The sequence below is a fragment of the Grus americana genome, chromosome 25 (genome assembly GCF_028858705.1).
Source record: "Grus americana isolate bGruAme1 chromosome 25, bGruAme1.mat, whole genome shotgun sequence".
In the NCBI taxonomy this organism is placed as follows: domain Eukaryota; kingdom Metazoa; phylum Chordata; class Aves; order Gruiformes; family Gruidae; genus Grus; species Grus americana.
In genome coordinates this window covers 2374147-2389424 of record NC_072876.1, presented here as the reverse complement: position 1 = coordinate 2389424, position 15278 = coordinate 2374147, and the positions used below count along the sequence as shown (strand labels likewise).

Here is a 15278-nt window from a genome sequence, read left to right as displayed (position 1 = left end):
CCAAAGAGCCAGTGTTGCTGCCCTGGCCTCTTCTCCCTGTCTCCTCTTCCAACCTGGTCCATGACTTCTACTGCAGCTAGCATGCATCCCTCAGAGCCCTGTGGCTCTTTTTTGGGATGTAACCATCCCTTTAAAGACCAGCCTGGCCAATGGGATTTTGCTCTTTTTTTCCTCTCCCTCCTAGATGACCACATCTCCCCCCACCTGGAAAACCACCCCCTTGTTAGCAAAGCTCAGATCATCTGACCCTGTAAGAATACATAGCTTCATGCTCTGGCTGTCTCAGAGATGCCTCTTGACCCAAGATGTCCATGCTTGGAGGTGTTTCCTAGGGACCACGAAACTGTGAGCCTTTGGACCAATGCCCAGGAGAACCAGGCTTGCTTGGCTTCTCCATAGCAGCATCCCTGGAGATAGGCAAGTAGCTGGGCAACAGGAGAAAACACTCTCTCAACCTGAATTTGAGTAACTCCTTCCCTCTGAGGGTGACAGAGCACTGGAGCAGGCTGCCCAGAGAGGCTGTGGAGTCTCCTTCTATGGAGATATTTAAAACCCACCTGGACGCGATCCTGTGCAACCTGCTCAAGGTGATCCTGCTCTAGCAGGGGGGTTGGACTAGATGATCTCCAGAGGTCCCTTCCAACCCCTACCAGTCTGTGATTCTGTGAAAGTTAAGGAATTAGACCATAGGTTACAGAGACATTTTTAGTAGCGTCTCATGCATGGCATGGCAAGTGAGGACAGGCAGGCGGTGAGTGGAGTTATATTCTAATGGGGCTTTCTTGGGTCAGTGGGGGGCTTTGGGGCAAATCTGAGTTTGAGGGCTAACAGAAGGGTATCAGGTAACAATTTCTGGGGTGACCAGACTGCATGGACAAGGTCCTAGTTGTATGGGCAGGGCAGAGGCTGGAGGACATGGTGCAGGGCTGGCCAGTGATTAGTCTTCTCCAGGAGCATGGGTCAGGGGTATGGGTGGCTGGGTGGTCCAGATGATCCCAAGAGTTGCCTTCCAACCCCAACAGTTCTGGGACTGATGCGGAGGGTAGGGGGGGACACGGTGGAGCAGAGGGGTCTAGGGTTACAGTAGGGACTATGGGAGGACATGGGAGGGTGCAGGTGGGTTTGGGGGGTCAGTGCAGGGTTAACAGGGAGGATTGGGGTGGAGAGGGTCTGGTGCAGGGGCTGGAGGAAGGCATGTGGGGTGCAGGGTCAATGGGGAGGCTAGGGGGAGGACTTGGGGGGCAGTGGGTGGCTGAGGATGTGGCAGTGTGGGGTTGGGAAGCCCTTAGCTAGAGGGGTGTTGGTGCTGAAGACAGGAGCCATGTCCCCAAAGAAAGGTGACCTGGCCCTGGCCTGCCCAGTCCCGTGCGAGCCTGGGGGGGATGGCGGGGGGGGTGGGGGGCAGGACCATGTGCTGCAGTCTCATAGGAGGGGGTAGGGGCATGCTGCTGAATGCGCAGGTCCTGGGTGGCTATTCCTGGCGGTCCCCGCCTGCGCAGGCAGATTGGTTTGCAGGGATGTGACAAGTGCCAGCCAAAGCCTATAAAAATCTCCCAGCCCCTGTTCTGGCTCAGTGACCTGGTTCCCCCCCCCACTCCCAGCACAGCCATCCCAGAGCAGAGACTCCGTCCAGAGTGGAGACGCCTGGTGCAGAGCAGAGACCTCAGCTTCGGAGTCAAGATCCCAGATCTGGAGGAGAAACCTTTGGTCTGGAGCGGGGACCCCAAAACAGAGCAGATATCCCAGAGCAGAGACCCCAAAACGTCCTCTTCCCCAGCCCCCAGGCTTTGCAGCAATGACTGGCAAAACCACACGTCCAGCTGCAGACCCAGCTCCGGCAGCTCCGAAGGAGCCAGCGCCAACCCCAAAGAAGGAGCCAGCACCAACCCGAAAGAAGGAGCCAGCACCAGCCCCAGCTGCTGAAGAGCCCCCGGCCCCTGAGCATCCCCCTGCCGAGGAGCAGCCCACAGCCCCCGCAGACGAGCCTGCTCCCGTCCCCACGGCAGAGGCAACTCCAACTCCTGAAGAAGGTCCTCCGGCTCCCCCAGCTGAACCTCAAGCCCCAGCCCCTGAACCTAAGCCTGAGAAACCAAAGGCAGGTGAGGATGGGACCAGACACTGAAGTGGGGAGGGGAGATATGCAAGGCTGGGAGGGGGCATGGGGGGGGTGGTGCCAGAGCGAAGGGACGGAGGGATGGAGTCATCAAGGATATTTTTGCAGTGGGATAGGGCTGAGGGATTAGGAGGATGGGGGGGCTGAAGACCAACATGGAGTTTGGTTGATTGCCCTCCAACAGCCCTTGTACTTGAGAGCCTGTCCTCACCACTGTGGGTTTGTTACAGAGCCGCCCAGCTCCCCCTTGTCCTTGGCTGTGGAAGAAGTGAGCGAAAACTCGGTTACGCTGACCTGGAAAGCCCCGGAGCAGACAGGCCGGTCGGGTCTGGATGGATACATTGTGGAGATCTGCAAAGATGGAAGTAGGCTTGGGCTTTCCTGCCTCGTAAGCATGGAGAGTTGATGTGTTGCTGCAGAGGCATGGGATGGAGCTGGGCAGAACCTGACAGCATGTTTCCCTGGGCACCATTTCCCTTTCTTTGCCCAAACGGGTTAATTTTAAATGGTCATTTTTTTTTTTCTATGGAGGAGAGAGGCTTCCCATTGGCTTCAGATAGTAGTGATGTCTTTAGTGGGAGTCTGGCCTGGGTTTAATGTCATGTCCAATGTCATGTCTGGCTGCCATGTCCAGCTAGAGGGTGGAGGAGAGACCAGCATACCCACTGAGGATGGTGTTTGATGAGTTCCAGCTCTGCAGAGACCTGGGGTTGGGATGATGATGCAAAACCTCAGGACGAAGAAGATGCAGTTCTCCCACATTTGCCCAAAATTAAGTGCAGAAGGAATGGGGATAAGGTGGGAAGATGAGGGAGGAAAGGATGCTGGGCAGTGCAAGAGAGGCTGGCACGCATCAGCAGGCAAGCCCTGCCCAAGCAAGATGGGGCTCGAGATGCCTGGAAGGAGGTTGGCCATGGTGGATGGAGATGAGCTGGTGGGTGTCAACAATTATCTGTGGTTCTCCAATTTCATTGCTGGTTAGTGGAATGGGGTAGGTGGATAAGACTTGTGTTTTGGGCACTCTTTTGAAGCCCTGCTTGACTTTGGGGTGAGAGTGAATGACCTGTGTGGCTGGGGGCATCTGCAAGGGGAGGCTGGAGCTGGTGGGCTGCGCGCTGCTTGAGGCTGGAGTGGTTTGAGAGAACCAGGTGGTCTGTGGGCCTTGGGGAACTTGATCTATGACCCTTGGCTGTTTAGCTTGTGACAGGCACAATCAACACATGCTTGGCTGTGGGAGGCTTTCATCACTGGGCTGGGGACTGGGGAGGTAACCACGGCTGGATGGGATGTGTGAGGAGGCCCTTGCGTGGGACAAGGAAAGATGCAGCCATTCCTTGAGGGTGCTGACTGACAGTCACCCAAAGGTCACAGTTTAGGATCTTCTCCTAGTTTGCTCTGGGCTTGGCTGGGTGACAGGAGAGCTCTAGTCATTCAGTGACAACCACATGGGCTCCGTGACTACTACATATGGGCTGGTGCAAGACCCTGGTTGGCTAAAATATAGTGAGATTTGAGTGAGGGCTGGTTTCAGTAATGCCAGTGGTGAAAGGAAAGAGGAGCTGATGAGATTTGGGTGATCTGACGGCACTGACAGGAAAACCTTCTTGGTTTGAAGGTGCACATGATGCCTTGGCAAACCTTGGTGAACATGAGTTGCTGTAGTTGCTTGCCTGGGACACTCAGTCCTTGGTGACTGGGGCAGTCTGTTTTCTAACCGAGAACTTCTTACGAGGTTCAGCACATCGCAAGGCTGTGTTAGCTGGGTGATGCGGAAGGGCTTCTACATCTTGGCTGCAGGGTGAGTTTGAGATGCCCCTTCCAAGCAGGAAGAGTGGTTGGAGAGGTCTAGCTGGGTGGTTGCAGGTGATGAGCAGAACTTGTCTGATGTGGAGGATGTGCTGGGGAGCACGGTGAGCCCCAACAAGTTCTCCTGGAGCAGTAAGAGGAGCAGGCTGGCTGGCAGGGTGGTCAGAGGTTCTTAACTACTTCCAGAAATGCACCTGGAAGGTCAGCAGGGACCATGTTTGTTGGCCTAATGCCTTTTCTTACTCGCAAATAGCCTCCTGCCCAACAGTTGAGCTTCTGCCAGCATTTTGTACTCCATGCTCCTTGGCAGGGTGGGGTGGCCAACCTCCCCTATACAATACTTTTTTCTGCTTGTGCCCCAAATCATTCAGCCTTTGCAGGGAAGGGGTTCTTTCCCTCTGGGTTTCACCCCCTGTGGCTTGATCCTGCTGTTGGGAATGTGTGTCCGTCTGTCCGTTTCACACCTGAATTGCTCTGCTGGGTTCATCGTAGGTACAGACTGGACAGCTGTGAACCAGGAGCCTTTTCTTTCCACCCGGTATGCAATCCAGGACCTCGGCTCCGGTGACAAGATCCATGTACGCGTGAAGGCTGTCAGCACCGGCGGTGCCAGTGTCCCAGCTACTTTGGAGCAGCCAGTCCTCATCAGAGAGATCCTCCGTAAGTACTGCTCCTGCCATGCATAATTCCCATGTGCTTTGTCAGCAGTACAAAGAAATCACAGCCCATCCCTGTACCCTCAGCAGCCTCTGCCCTCTCGCACGTCGCAATCCAACCTTGGACAAAGATGTTATTCTTAATGTCTGTGTCAAATTCCCTTGGGGTGGGATGAAGTAGCTTCCCGACCTCAAGACACTGATCTTGCAGATGGTGAGGCTTTGGGGATGAAGGACTCAAAATGCAGAGCCACGTTTTCCCATTTTTTTGCAAGACCTCAGAAACAGACTTTCAGCAGATCTCCTCTCCTTGGCCATGCTTACATCTCTAATATGCCGCCACATACACGTTGGACAGCTTTGTTTATTTAGCTAAGGAAAGTCAAGAGCTGGTAGTGTGCAGCATGGGAACTTTAATCATGCTGAACTCGCTAATGAATGGCTTGCTCCCATGCTTAGCAAGACTCGCATTCCTCCCGGGGTGCTGTGAATGTGCTGAGGCTGATGTATGATTGCAAGGCTGGTTTTCATTTATCAAACAGCAAATATAGACTTATTTTCCTTTTATAAGGCATTATTAATGCACAAGTTTTCCTATAACTCAAATTTTTCAGCTGCTTAAAAATAGTAATAATAATAATAACAAAAGTTATTCCAGGAACCATCAACTTTTCGTAGGAAAAGGCTTGGAGAAGGCTATCAGCATCTGGAAAGAGTCCTGCAGTGTCTGTTGTCTCAATCTGCTCGGAGGAGGTGAACATGGTTTAGTGGTTGGTGTCTGCTGCTGTGCTCACCTCCAGATCTCAAAGGCATCCCGCCATACCTTTGGGGACTGGGCAAACTGAGGCAGGGGCAACTGACATGGATGCCAAATATACAGCAACTGGCATGGATGCCAAATATACAGCTCATGTTTCCCACTCCAGTCCCGTGCTGCACCCACCAGTTCAAACCTCCTGTCCCTGCTGCCTGAGCTTTTTCCCAGCCACAGGTACCAGCTCGGGGGTGTAAAACCCAGAGAGCTGAAAGACCCACGCACAACTTGCTCTTGCTCTATGCTAGCGTGGTGTTGGTTTTTTTTCTTTTTTCTTTTTGCTAGTTGAAACTCGCTTATGTATTTTTGCATTTCATTTGAAATACAGCCCTGTGCACGCTGCCTGGCTTTGCTGTGGAAGAAATTAGCCCTCAAAGCCCCTTTGCCTCCCCACATCCACCCCAGCATCCCTGGTGTGTGTCAGGTGTGCACGTCCGCTCCTCTTTGCCCCATCTGTTACCTTCTGGTCTTCACATTTTATTTGGGACTGCATTTTGTACCTCTCACCGGTTCCTTTATAGCATCACAAGAGATTTTAAACAGCAGCAATACAGACAGCAGAGAGCTTAAAAACAGGTGGGATGAGTGGGTTTGGGAAGTGGAGAGAGACAGGGAGTAACCAAATGAAGATTTGGTGTGGGAGTTGCATTTTGCAGGGAGCTGGAGCAGGAAAAATGCCTTCTCACCCGCAGCAGCACGTCACCTGGGCCACCGACTTCGGCCAGTCCTCTCCGGCTGAGCAAGGCATGTGTGAGCCGGGAAAAACACCCATGAATTAACATTCCTTCGTTTAGGTCAGGTTTCTCTGCCCCACTGAGACTGATGAGCCAAGTGGCAGCATTGATGCGCGGATCTCGGAGTGAATACCAGCATGAGCGGAGCAAAGACCATCTCAGCTGTCAGTGGGGCCATCTGGGACCTCTGAGCATCTCCCTGCCCTCCCCAGCCCACCGTCGGCGTTTCACACACAGCTGTTTAGGCATTGCTCAGTCCCGGTTTAATTCTGGCCGTGCCCCCTCCCCAGAGCTAAGCTCCAGCACGTTTAATCCGGGCAGAGACACACAGCTCTTTTTATGAGGTGCTCACGTAAACCCAATGCCTCTCCAGAAGGATCACTGAGTGGCACCGAGCCGGTAGGGTTACACGGCTGCTATTTTCACCCTAGGAAGGAGACACACGCTCCATCAGCATTCTGCAGTGGGTTTTTTGCTTATCTTTGTTATGTTCCCTTGGGGACGTTAGCCTTCATTTTAAGCCTGGGGCTTTCGCAGCTCTGCTGTGAGTAACCCTGCACCACCTTAGTCTCTTGATGGCCTTGAGCACACAGTGAAGGTGGAGATCTGGAGACCCTTGTCCTTACTGGAAACTGGGTTGAGTGCCTCTAGAAAGTCTGCTCTATGCTGTGGGAGAAATATTTCCCAACTGGGAGATGCTGTCCTCTGCCTTGCCACTATGTAGGCTGTGATGTGGCTCTTCTGTTTAAGCCTGTGTTGGTCTCCATGACCTGCCTATAATGAAGGGGGTGAATGGTCCATTGGGGTGGTGCTGTTGGGTTGGTGACCTGGTATCTCAAGGATGGATATAATTTTGGGGTGCAGGCAATGGGTAGGCTAGCATGGCCCTGCAGGGAAGCAAGCACTGTCCAGGACATGAGAGGGAAGAGGTGGCTGTGTTTCTGGTGGGATTTCTTGATGGCCAAGCAGGGGGATGAGTGGGGTGGGTCAGTGAGTTGGGGGATGTGATTTCCTTGGCCCCACGGCATGACTTTCTGGTCCCCAGAGCTCCCGAGGATCCGCATGCCTCGTTACCTGCGGCAGACTTATGTCAGGCATGTTGGGGATGCTGTGAACGTGATGATCCCTTTCCAGGTAGGTGGGTGATTTGGGATTTAATCCCCCAGGATTTTTCACTGCAGGTTAGCTTCTGCAGTGACTTTTGTAGCCACCATGACATGCCAGGGGCCAGCTGTGGGCTGATATGTCCTGATCTCCATGTCTCATGGGTTGAGAGTGGGAGATGGGGTGGGAACCCCTCTCCCATCCCTGCCTAGCTCCCATTTTTCTCCTGCTATAACTTTATTGATGGTGTTGGCAATGGGACAACCCCAAACACACCAGGGCATGGGCTAGCTGTTGCTGCTGTCTCAGCCCACAAACCCTGTTCAACTCGTGCTCCTGGCCGAGCCAGGCAGGGGGCTGGGCACTTACCACAGGAGCCCACAGCACAACAGTGGGAGTCTCCTTGGGGAAAGCAGCTGCCTTTGGAGCAAGGCAGCCCCAGGACTGTGTGATGGGGGAAGCAATGCTGGCACTGGTGGGCCAAGCTAGAATTCCTCTCCTCGACTGATCTGTCTGTGGCATCTCCAGAGCATCTCTACCATGGCATCTGGGATGGAGAAAACCAGCCCTTAAACACTCTAGAAGAAGCAAGAGGCAGAAAGCTGCTCCTGCAATGAGGGATGTGTCCATGCCATGTCTCACAGGTGGTTGGGAGCCTGCACTCACCATGCTGAATTCAAGCCTGTGGATGCTGAATTCAAGCACCTGCTGTTAGGCTTGAACCTGGCCTCAGTGCCTGGGCAACAGGAGCACAGCTCTGCCTGCAAAGCCCTGGGCAAGTAAAGCTGGGCTTGCTCCATGAGGACTTTGGGGGACCAGCATGTTCCAGCATCATCCCTGGAGCCTGATGGCTTCCCATCAGTGGGGCTGGCAGGGACCGGCTGTTTATTCCCTGGGCACTGCTGGATGGGAGAAGCCGTATCCAGGCCATCGCTGCCTGGACAAAACAGGGTGGCTCTGCCCACCCGTCCTTCCTGGCAGGACCAGCTGGGACCATGCACTTGAGTGGCTCTTAACCTGCCTGTGTGGGTTGCTCCAGGGAAAGCCTCAGCCCAAGGTGATCTGGACCAAGGGTGACCAGCCCCTGGACACCAGCCGCATCAATATCCGCAACACAGAGAAGGACACCATCTTCTACATCCGTGAGGCACAGCGCAGTGATTCGGGCAAGTATGAGCTTGCTGTGCAGATAAACGGAGCCGAGGACAAGGCTACCCTGGACATCCGAGTGATTGGTAAGGCTGGGGATGGGGTCCTGCTCTGGGGCTCATTTCTGCCCCTTGGTTGGGGGTAGCTCCTATTCTGGGTGGGATGGGACAGAGCCAGCAACAAGTCAAGGGACTCTGGGGTCCTTCTTCCAGTGTGTGAAGGATCAGGGAGGTGAACTCCTCTGGCTGGGGATGCAGGGTTTCTGACAGCCCATGCCCATTGCAGCTTCTCATCCCTCGTGTGCTGCAACAGGGTGAGAAGAGATTAGAAGCGAGGTGCAAGGGATCATTAAGGCACAGAATTTTGGGGGACAATTTAGGATGCCACCCTGTGAGGGTTTGTATTTGCAGAGCCGCCGGGCCCCCCCCAGAACCTGAAGCTGTTGGACGTGTGGGGCTTTAATGTGGCCCTGGAGTGGTCCCCACCGATGGACAATGGGAACTCTGAGATCAAGGGCTACATGGTGCAGAAGTCAGACAAGAAGAGCGGGGTGAGTCCAGGCACTCCTGGGCCCCCTGTGCCCTGGTGCTGGGGACGCTCTGATGGGCAAGTGGGACCTGCACACCCCTGTCTCCCCCTACGCCTTCTCCATTGTTTGGACAGCCTGCCTTTCCTCACCACTCTTTTTTTTTTTTTTTTTTTTTCCCTCCCAGAAATGGTTCACGGCGCTGGAGCGCTGCACCCGCACCAGCTGCACCATCTCTGACCTCATCATTGGCAATACCTACTCCTTCCGGGTGTTTGCAGAAAACGCCTGCGGGCTGAGTGAAAAAGCAGCCGTCACCTCTGGGGTGGCCCACATCAAGAAGACAAGTGGGGACAAGGGCCTGTCTTGGGGGTTGAGGGTGGTGGTGGGCAAGAGAGGTCCTGTCCCCACGGGGGCTAGTGGGGCTTCCTCGGTGTTGTGGTGATGCTGCTGGTCCCCAGGATGAGCCCTGCAGGGGTGAGGCTGTGCATTCCCAAGGCAGAGATCCAGAGGTCCCCTGCCCTCCTTCTACACCTTGTTTCTCCTTTGGGAAGGGCTTGTGCCATGGTCAACCCCCTCGGAGGGATCAAGGCATGGATATCCCTGGGTGAGATTGAAGCCGGAGCTGGGAGGGGTGAAGAACAGCCCTGGATATGGCCCCGCAGCTCAGGCCCCTGCAGTGGTCCATCTCAGGGCCAAATCTCTAATCCAACTTCCCTTAGCCCCACTCTCCCTCCATCTATTTCCATCCTGCTCCCTGGTAGCACACAGTGAGTTGGGTCTCTGCCACCTGCAGAGCTTAACTCCACCTCCTATTTCTGTGCACTGAATTTTGAGGATGGACTAGGAGATCCAGAGAGGTGCCTGGCCTGGATCTGACAAGCTGCACGTAGTATGTATCTTGGTGTTGGTTTGCAGACTGGCATCTCCCCTGAACCCTGCAGGGACTGGGCACTAACGTGGCATGGTTGGATGAGAAGGGATTTATAGACAGGGCTGGTCTGAGCTGAAGGCCAAGTCCTCAGGTCAGGCTAGATGCTGTCTGGTTTATTTTGTGAGGGAGCAGAAGTATTTAGGGGTACCTTGGGCTGAGTTCCTGTAACCATATGCTGGTCAGCCCAGGAGACTGAGCTCTGCCTCAACCTAGAATTAATTATTTTCTTAGAAACTGCTTACCAGCCAGAGAAGATCCCCCAGCGGGACATGATGGAGCCTCCAAAGTTCACCCAGCCCCTGACAGACCGAACCACCACCCGGGGCTACAGCACACATCTCTTCTGCTGTGTCCGGGGCTTTCCGCAGGTCAGTGGTTCCTCCAGGGACAGCGTTGCCTCCATGTGTGGGCAGCCACCTGTGGGGTTTTTGCAAGGTGGCTGGAGGTGTTGGGAGGTGGTTGGTCATGTTGTGTTAGGGTTGGATGAGGTTAGGGGGCTGCAGCTGCCCTCCGAGTCAAACTGGGACAAGTTGAGGGTGTTTCTGCATGGAGATGGGAGACTGGTCTTGTGTCAGCCATGTCCAGTTTCCTTCTGCACTGGGGGAAGAAGTCTGAAGCAGTGATTAGGGCTCAAGAACAGGAAATTTAGCTCTTCAAATTGCTTCTGATGGTGAATCCCACCATGGCCACCAGTTTGAGGCAGGCCAAGGCAGAGGGAGGTAGCTGAATTTTGGGGCCAGTTAGATTTCTCATTTGTCTCCCTGCTTTAAACAAATAAAGAAATCCTGCTACTTTCCAGCCCAAAATCATCTGGATGAAAAATCAGATGGAGATACGGGAAGACCCTAAATACATAGCGATGATCGAGCAGGGTGTCTGCTCCCTGGAAATCCGCAAGCCCAGCCCTTTCGATGGGGGCATCTACACCTGCAAAGCTGTGAACCCCTTGGGGGAAGCCTCGGTAGACTGCAAACTTGATGTGAAAGGTAAGATTGGCCGAGGAGATAAAGGAGCAGTTCTCCTTATTTGCCTTTTCCTGTTCTCAATCTCACAGTGGTGCAGTTTGTCCCATTTTGTGTTGACTCCTGGTGATGGAGGAGTCCAAGGACACTGGGCAGCCCTGTGGAGCTGGAGCTTTGGGCTTCTTGCATTTATGGTCTTAAAGCATCTTGAAATGTCCTTCCATCATTCTTGGCTAAAAAGTGGGAAGGAAACCAGAAGCTGCAGAGCCAAAGGAGCAGAGATGGTGGTGTAGGATGGGACAGTCGCTTGCTCCTCACTGCATCCACCAGCACTTGTGTCCCAAGCCATCCGCAAGCCATGCGTATGGGGGCTGTGCTGTAACCCCTCCACTTGCACCTGGGTTGTTCTGATTTATGTTTCGGGATCCTGCCCAGACTTTCCAGCTCACATTTCCCTGCCTCAGCAGAGCACCCAGCCCAACCCTGTATGGAGGTGCCCCACTCTGCTCCCCCCACAGACACCTCTCCTGTGTGCTGCAGACCTGCCTCGGCATGCAGGAGGACACATGCCCACCCACCCACACTATATGCATGTTCCTCAAGTAGCGGTGTGCCCTTAGACACGTGTCATTTTTATTATTTCTCCTCCCGTGGCTTCCCAGCACATGCTTGCCCCAAGACATGCTCTGCCCTACTTCCCATGCAGGCAGGGCTCCAATCCAGCAGGCACCCAGCACCCTCAGTCCCTGCTGAAGCTACAAGGCTGCTGGCGTGGCACGGGGTCGGTGCTTGGCTCTGCAGCAGCTGGTGCCAGGGTTTCCAGCCGGTGCAGCGAGCACTGACCCAGCCAGCCCTGGCCACGCTGCCCTGCTGGCAGGGCTGTCGGTGCAGCCATGCAGGCAGCACGGTGAAGGCAGACAGGAGACTGAGCTTGTTGTTGTGCTGGGGACACAAAGCACCTGGGAGTTGCCCAGGCTGGGATCCTGGGGACAGGCAGGACAGTAGCAGGCAGTGGTGTGCATGATTGCTCGGAGCATGTGTGCGCAGGGATGGTGTGCGTAGGTGCATGTTGGTGTGTGCACACAGGCAGGTTGGTCATGCCCTGGCTTGCTTTTGGAAGTCAAAAGGGGAGTGAGGTGAGGGGAGTTCAGGGGGTTTATATTTCCTGTACTCTCCTGCAGTGCCCCAGTGAGGACAGATTAGAGGGCAAGATGAAGAGCAAGGTAGGTCTGGGTTGGGGCTGTGGGATGGAGGGAGGGTGGATCACTTCAGGGATGGGATGGAGTGGCTTGAGTGTCCTGCATAAGCCCTTGTCACCTGCTGATGGAGCCCCAATTTGGGGCTGCCTCATCCCATAGCTGGAGATGCACTTGTGGGCTGGGATGCTGGGATGCCTGAGAGAAACCTGCCCCTTTGTGAGGTGGAGGGACGATGGTAAATATGGACAAGAGAAAGAAGATGCAGCAGAGAGACCGATATGCCTGGCAGATGTGTGGGCAGTGGGTGGGCAGAGCCCCAGTTTGCAGACAGGGCTCAGACACGTGGGGCACCAGGGGCTGGATGCACATGGGGGGCAGGTACTGGGACTAGGGGCAGGTATAAAGGAGTATGAAATGGGGCTGGGGGTGGAAAAGCAGAGCTAAAAGGTTGCATTTGAATTTTGTGGGGCGGGAGAGGGTGGAAGAGTTGGGCTGGGTTTGTCTTGCATTAGAGCCATGACTGGGATGTGTTTTCTCATCTCGTCCCTGACCACTGGTCTCTCAGCAGGACTCAGACCTTGTTCCTTTACCCCAGGTGGAAGCTGCAGCTACTGTTGGGTAGCATGGAACATGGTGATGCTCCCGGCCATGACCTCTGCTGCCTGTGGGCCTGCCCTCCCTCCTCAGTGGTACCCCTGGGGCCTGCACCCCAGCCCGCCATGGCACGTTCCTCTCTGAAAGTGTCCTTAGGTGTGACAATAAAACAAGCCCATCTTTGGTCCTCATAAAAAACCCCACTATGTTCTGCTTGTTGGGGGGTTGCCTTGGGCAGGGGGAGGTAGTGGGGAGAGAGCTGCCAGGGGTGCTACGGGTTCATATAGCATCTCACCAAACTATGGGTGGAAGAGATGGTTTCTGAGCTTGGAAAGAAAGGATCAGCTCTATAAAACATATATGAAGATGACTAAACGAGAAGCAACCCAACAAGGAAGAGGAGGAGGATGGGGAAAAGTTTCCTTCTGGAGCTAGAGAATGATTCCTGCTAGGGCAGAAAAATATAGCAACGTCAAACCTGTGGTATGTTGATGCTTCCTCATCGAAGAACAATTTCTTTATCTGCATCAGTGATGCAATGATCCAGCCACGCACTGCCACCAGCACCCTCTCCCCACAGCTTGAGATGGCGAGGGCAGGACACACCGATGAGTTATCCAGACAAGGAGGAATTGGCCACGTTAGCTACTGATAGCTCCTGTGCAGAAAGATGACTTGTTACTTACAGCTCTGAGACAGCTCGGGTCAGATGCTGTTTATTAACAGAGAGCCCAGACAGATCCATCAAGTTGACTAAGCGCATCATTAACCAGGGGTCAGCAGTGCGGTGTGCCTCCTCCACCAGCACAACATCCCTCTCGGGCTGAGGGGTCTGGCACATGGGTGAGGGCAGGAGCTCTCCCAGCTGTGTGCCAGCTTGGCCATGGGGCCAGACCCAGATCCTGCCCTGAGAAACACATAGCCTGGCAAGCCCTGGCACTGCAAACCTGGCTGGAAATCCAGCCTGAGCCCCCCCAGCCCTTGGTGCCACTGGAGAGCAAAGCCGAGCAGTGCCTATGGCTACAATAGCTGACCCCTCTCTGCAGCATCTCTCCTGCAGCCCCTCTGCTCTGTCCGTCTGCCCGCAGTCACCTACTCTCCATGCCCAAGCTGAAATCCATGGGGATATTGTTGTTCCCAGGGGCTCAGCACTGGCCCCACTCTGTCCACACTAGACATGGTTTCCACCATCAGAGGGCATTGTTGGATTAATTTTTATCCCAGCTGATGGTCAGACTGGTTTATTGAGGTGGTTGGGGTCAGCGGTGATGTCACCGGGGTGGAGGTTGCAGTCCAGCTGGCAGGTCGAGAGCAGATCTTCCCCCTGGCCTTGGACACTGATGGGGATGTCCTGGTCCCCTTGATGTCCCTGGCATCTTGGCATGTGGCTTTGGCCAGTGGGAGCCTTGGGGGATGGGGACTGGGAGCAGGCTGTTAGCTGTGAGTTTGCTAACACAGGGGAGAAACGGCATCTCCAAGACTGTCTCGTGCTACACACTGTGTCCTTTCCAGACTCTTAATGCAGTCCTACAGGGCAAAGACTGTATTTGTAACCCCACAGGGGACCAGTGAGGGTAACAGCATCCACTTTTAGTGAGCTCTCCCCGGGAAAGGTCTGGAGAGCACGGAGTGGAAAAATCCACTAGATGTTTTTTCTAAAAGCAATCATCCACATGCCTTTTAATTTATGAGCATCCCAGTCACCAGGTTTCTAGGCACCTTAGCAAGGATCAGGCAAAGGCATCAGTTCCAGGAAAGCAGCGTCTTGCAGAAATAAGATGCAAGTGGGAATCAGACCTGTGCTCCGTAAACAGCAGCCCTAACCTGAGGCCAAGCTACTGCAGTGCAAAGAGACCACAGGAACGGGGCAGGGGGGTCCTGTCTGTGCTAGCCTGGGGTTGCAGCAACCTCAGGCACTACTGATAAAGGATTTTGGGTTCTTCATCTCAAGGAGGCTGGGAGGGTGTTCAAGGCCCCTCCATTGTGATGAGGCCCGAGGGAAGGATTTGCTCCTGTCCTTGCCTTCGCTCTTCATAGAATCACAGAACACCAGACTGGTTTGGGTCGGAAGGGACCTCACAGCCCATCCAGTTCCAACCCCCTGCCATGGGCAGGGACACCCTCCACTAGCCCACGTTGCCCAAAGCCCCATCCAACCTGGCCTTGAACACTGCCAGGGAGCCAGGGGCAGCCACAGCTTCTCTGGGCAACCTGTGCCAGGGCCTCAGCACCCTCACAGGGAAGGATTTCTGCCTCACATCTCATCTCCATCTCCCCTCCTGCAGCTTCAGGCCATTCCCCTTGGCCTGTCACTCCCTGCCCTTGGCACCAGCCCCTCTCCAGCTTTCCTGGAGCCCCTGCAGGGACTGGAAGGGGCTCTAAGGTCTCCCTGGAGCCTTCTCTTCTCCAGGCTGAACGACCCCAACTCTCTCAGCCTGTCTCCATAGCAGAGGTGCTCCAGCCCTCTGATTAGCTTCATGGCCTCCTCTGGACTTGCTCCAACAGCTCCATGTCCTTCTTGTCCTGGGGGACCCCAGAGCTGGACACGGCACTGCAGGGGGGTCTCACCAGGGCAGAGTAGAGGGGCAGAATCCCCTCCCTTGACCTGCTGGTCACACTGCTGGGGATGCAGCCCAGGACATGGTTGGCTTTCTGGGCTGCAAGCGCACATTGCCATCTCATGTTGA

The 15278-nt window shown here is 54.6% G+C and overlaps 1 protein-coding gene across 3 annotated transcripts; it reads left to right on the top strand.

The window, feature by feature from the left end:
• Positions 1 to 504: 504 nt before the first annotated feature.
• MYBPH (myosin binding protein H) lies at positions 505 to 12789 on the top strand. 3 transcript variants are annotated; one of them, XM_054804259.1, is made up of 12 exons: positions 505 to 751; positions 1602 to 2099; positions 2344 to 2478; positions 4412 to 4579; positions 7169 to 7257; positions 8267 to 8462; positions 8787 to 8926; positions 9090 to 9249; positions 10068 to 10204; positions 10636 to 10822; positions 11980 to 12021; positions 12593 to 12789. In XM_054804259.1, the coding sequence occupies exons 2-11, from the start codon at positions 1796 to 1798 to the stop codon at positions 11988 to 11990; spliced, it is 1527 nt and encodes a 508-aa protein (XP_054660234.1). In that variant the 5' UTR covers positions 505 to 751; positions 1602 to 1795; the 3' UTR covers positions 11991 to 12021; positions 12593 to 12789. The 3 variants fall into 3 exon arrangements, with proteins under 3 accessions (XP_054660234.1, XP_054660233.1, XP_054660235.1); XM_054804258.1 differs by lacking the exon at positions 505 to 751 and having other exon boundaries at positions 1589 to 2099; XM_054804260.1 differs by lacking the exon at positions 505 to 751 and having other exon boundaries at positions 1589 to 2099; positions 12566 to 12789.
• The last annotated feature ends 2489 nt before the right edge of the window (positions 12790 to 15278 follow it).

Coding starts and splice junctions, on each gene's coding strand:
- MYBPH (XM_054804259.1), top strand. CDS start 1,796: ATGACTGGCAAAACCACACGTCCAGCTGCAGACCCAGCTCCGGCAGCT. Junction 2,479..4,411: donor GGAGATCTGCAAAGATGGAA/GTAGGCTTGGGC, acceptor GGTTCATCGTAG/GTACAGACTGGACAGCTGTG. Junction 9,250..10,067: donor GGCCCACATCAAGAAGACAA/GTGGGGACAAGG, acceptor TTATTTTCTTAG/AAACTGCTTACCAGCCAGAG.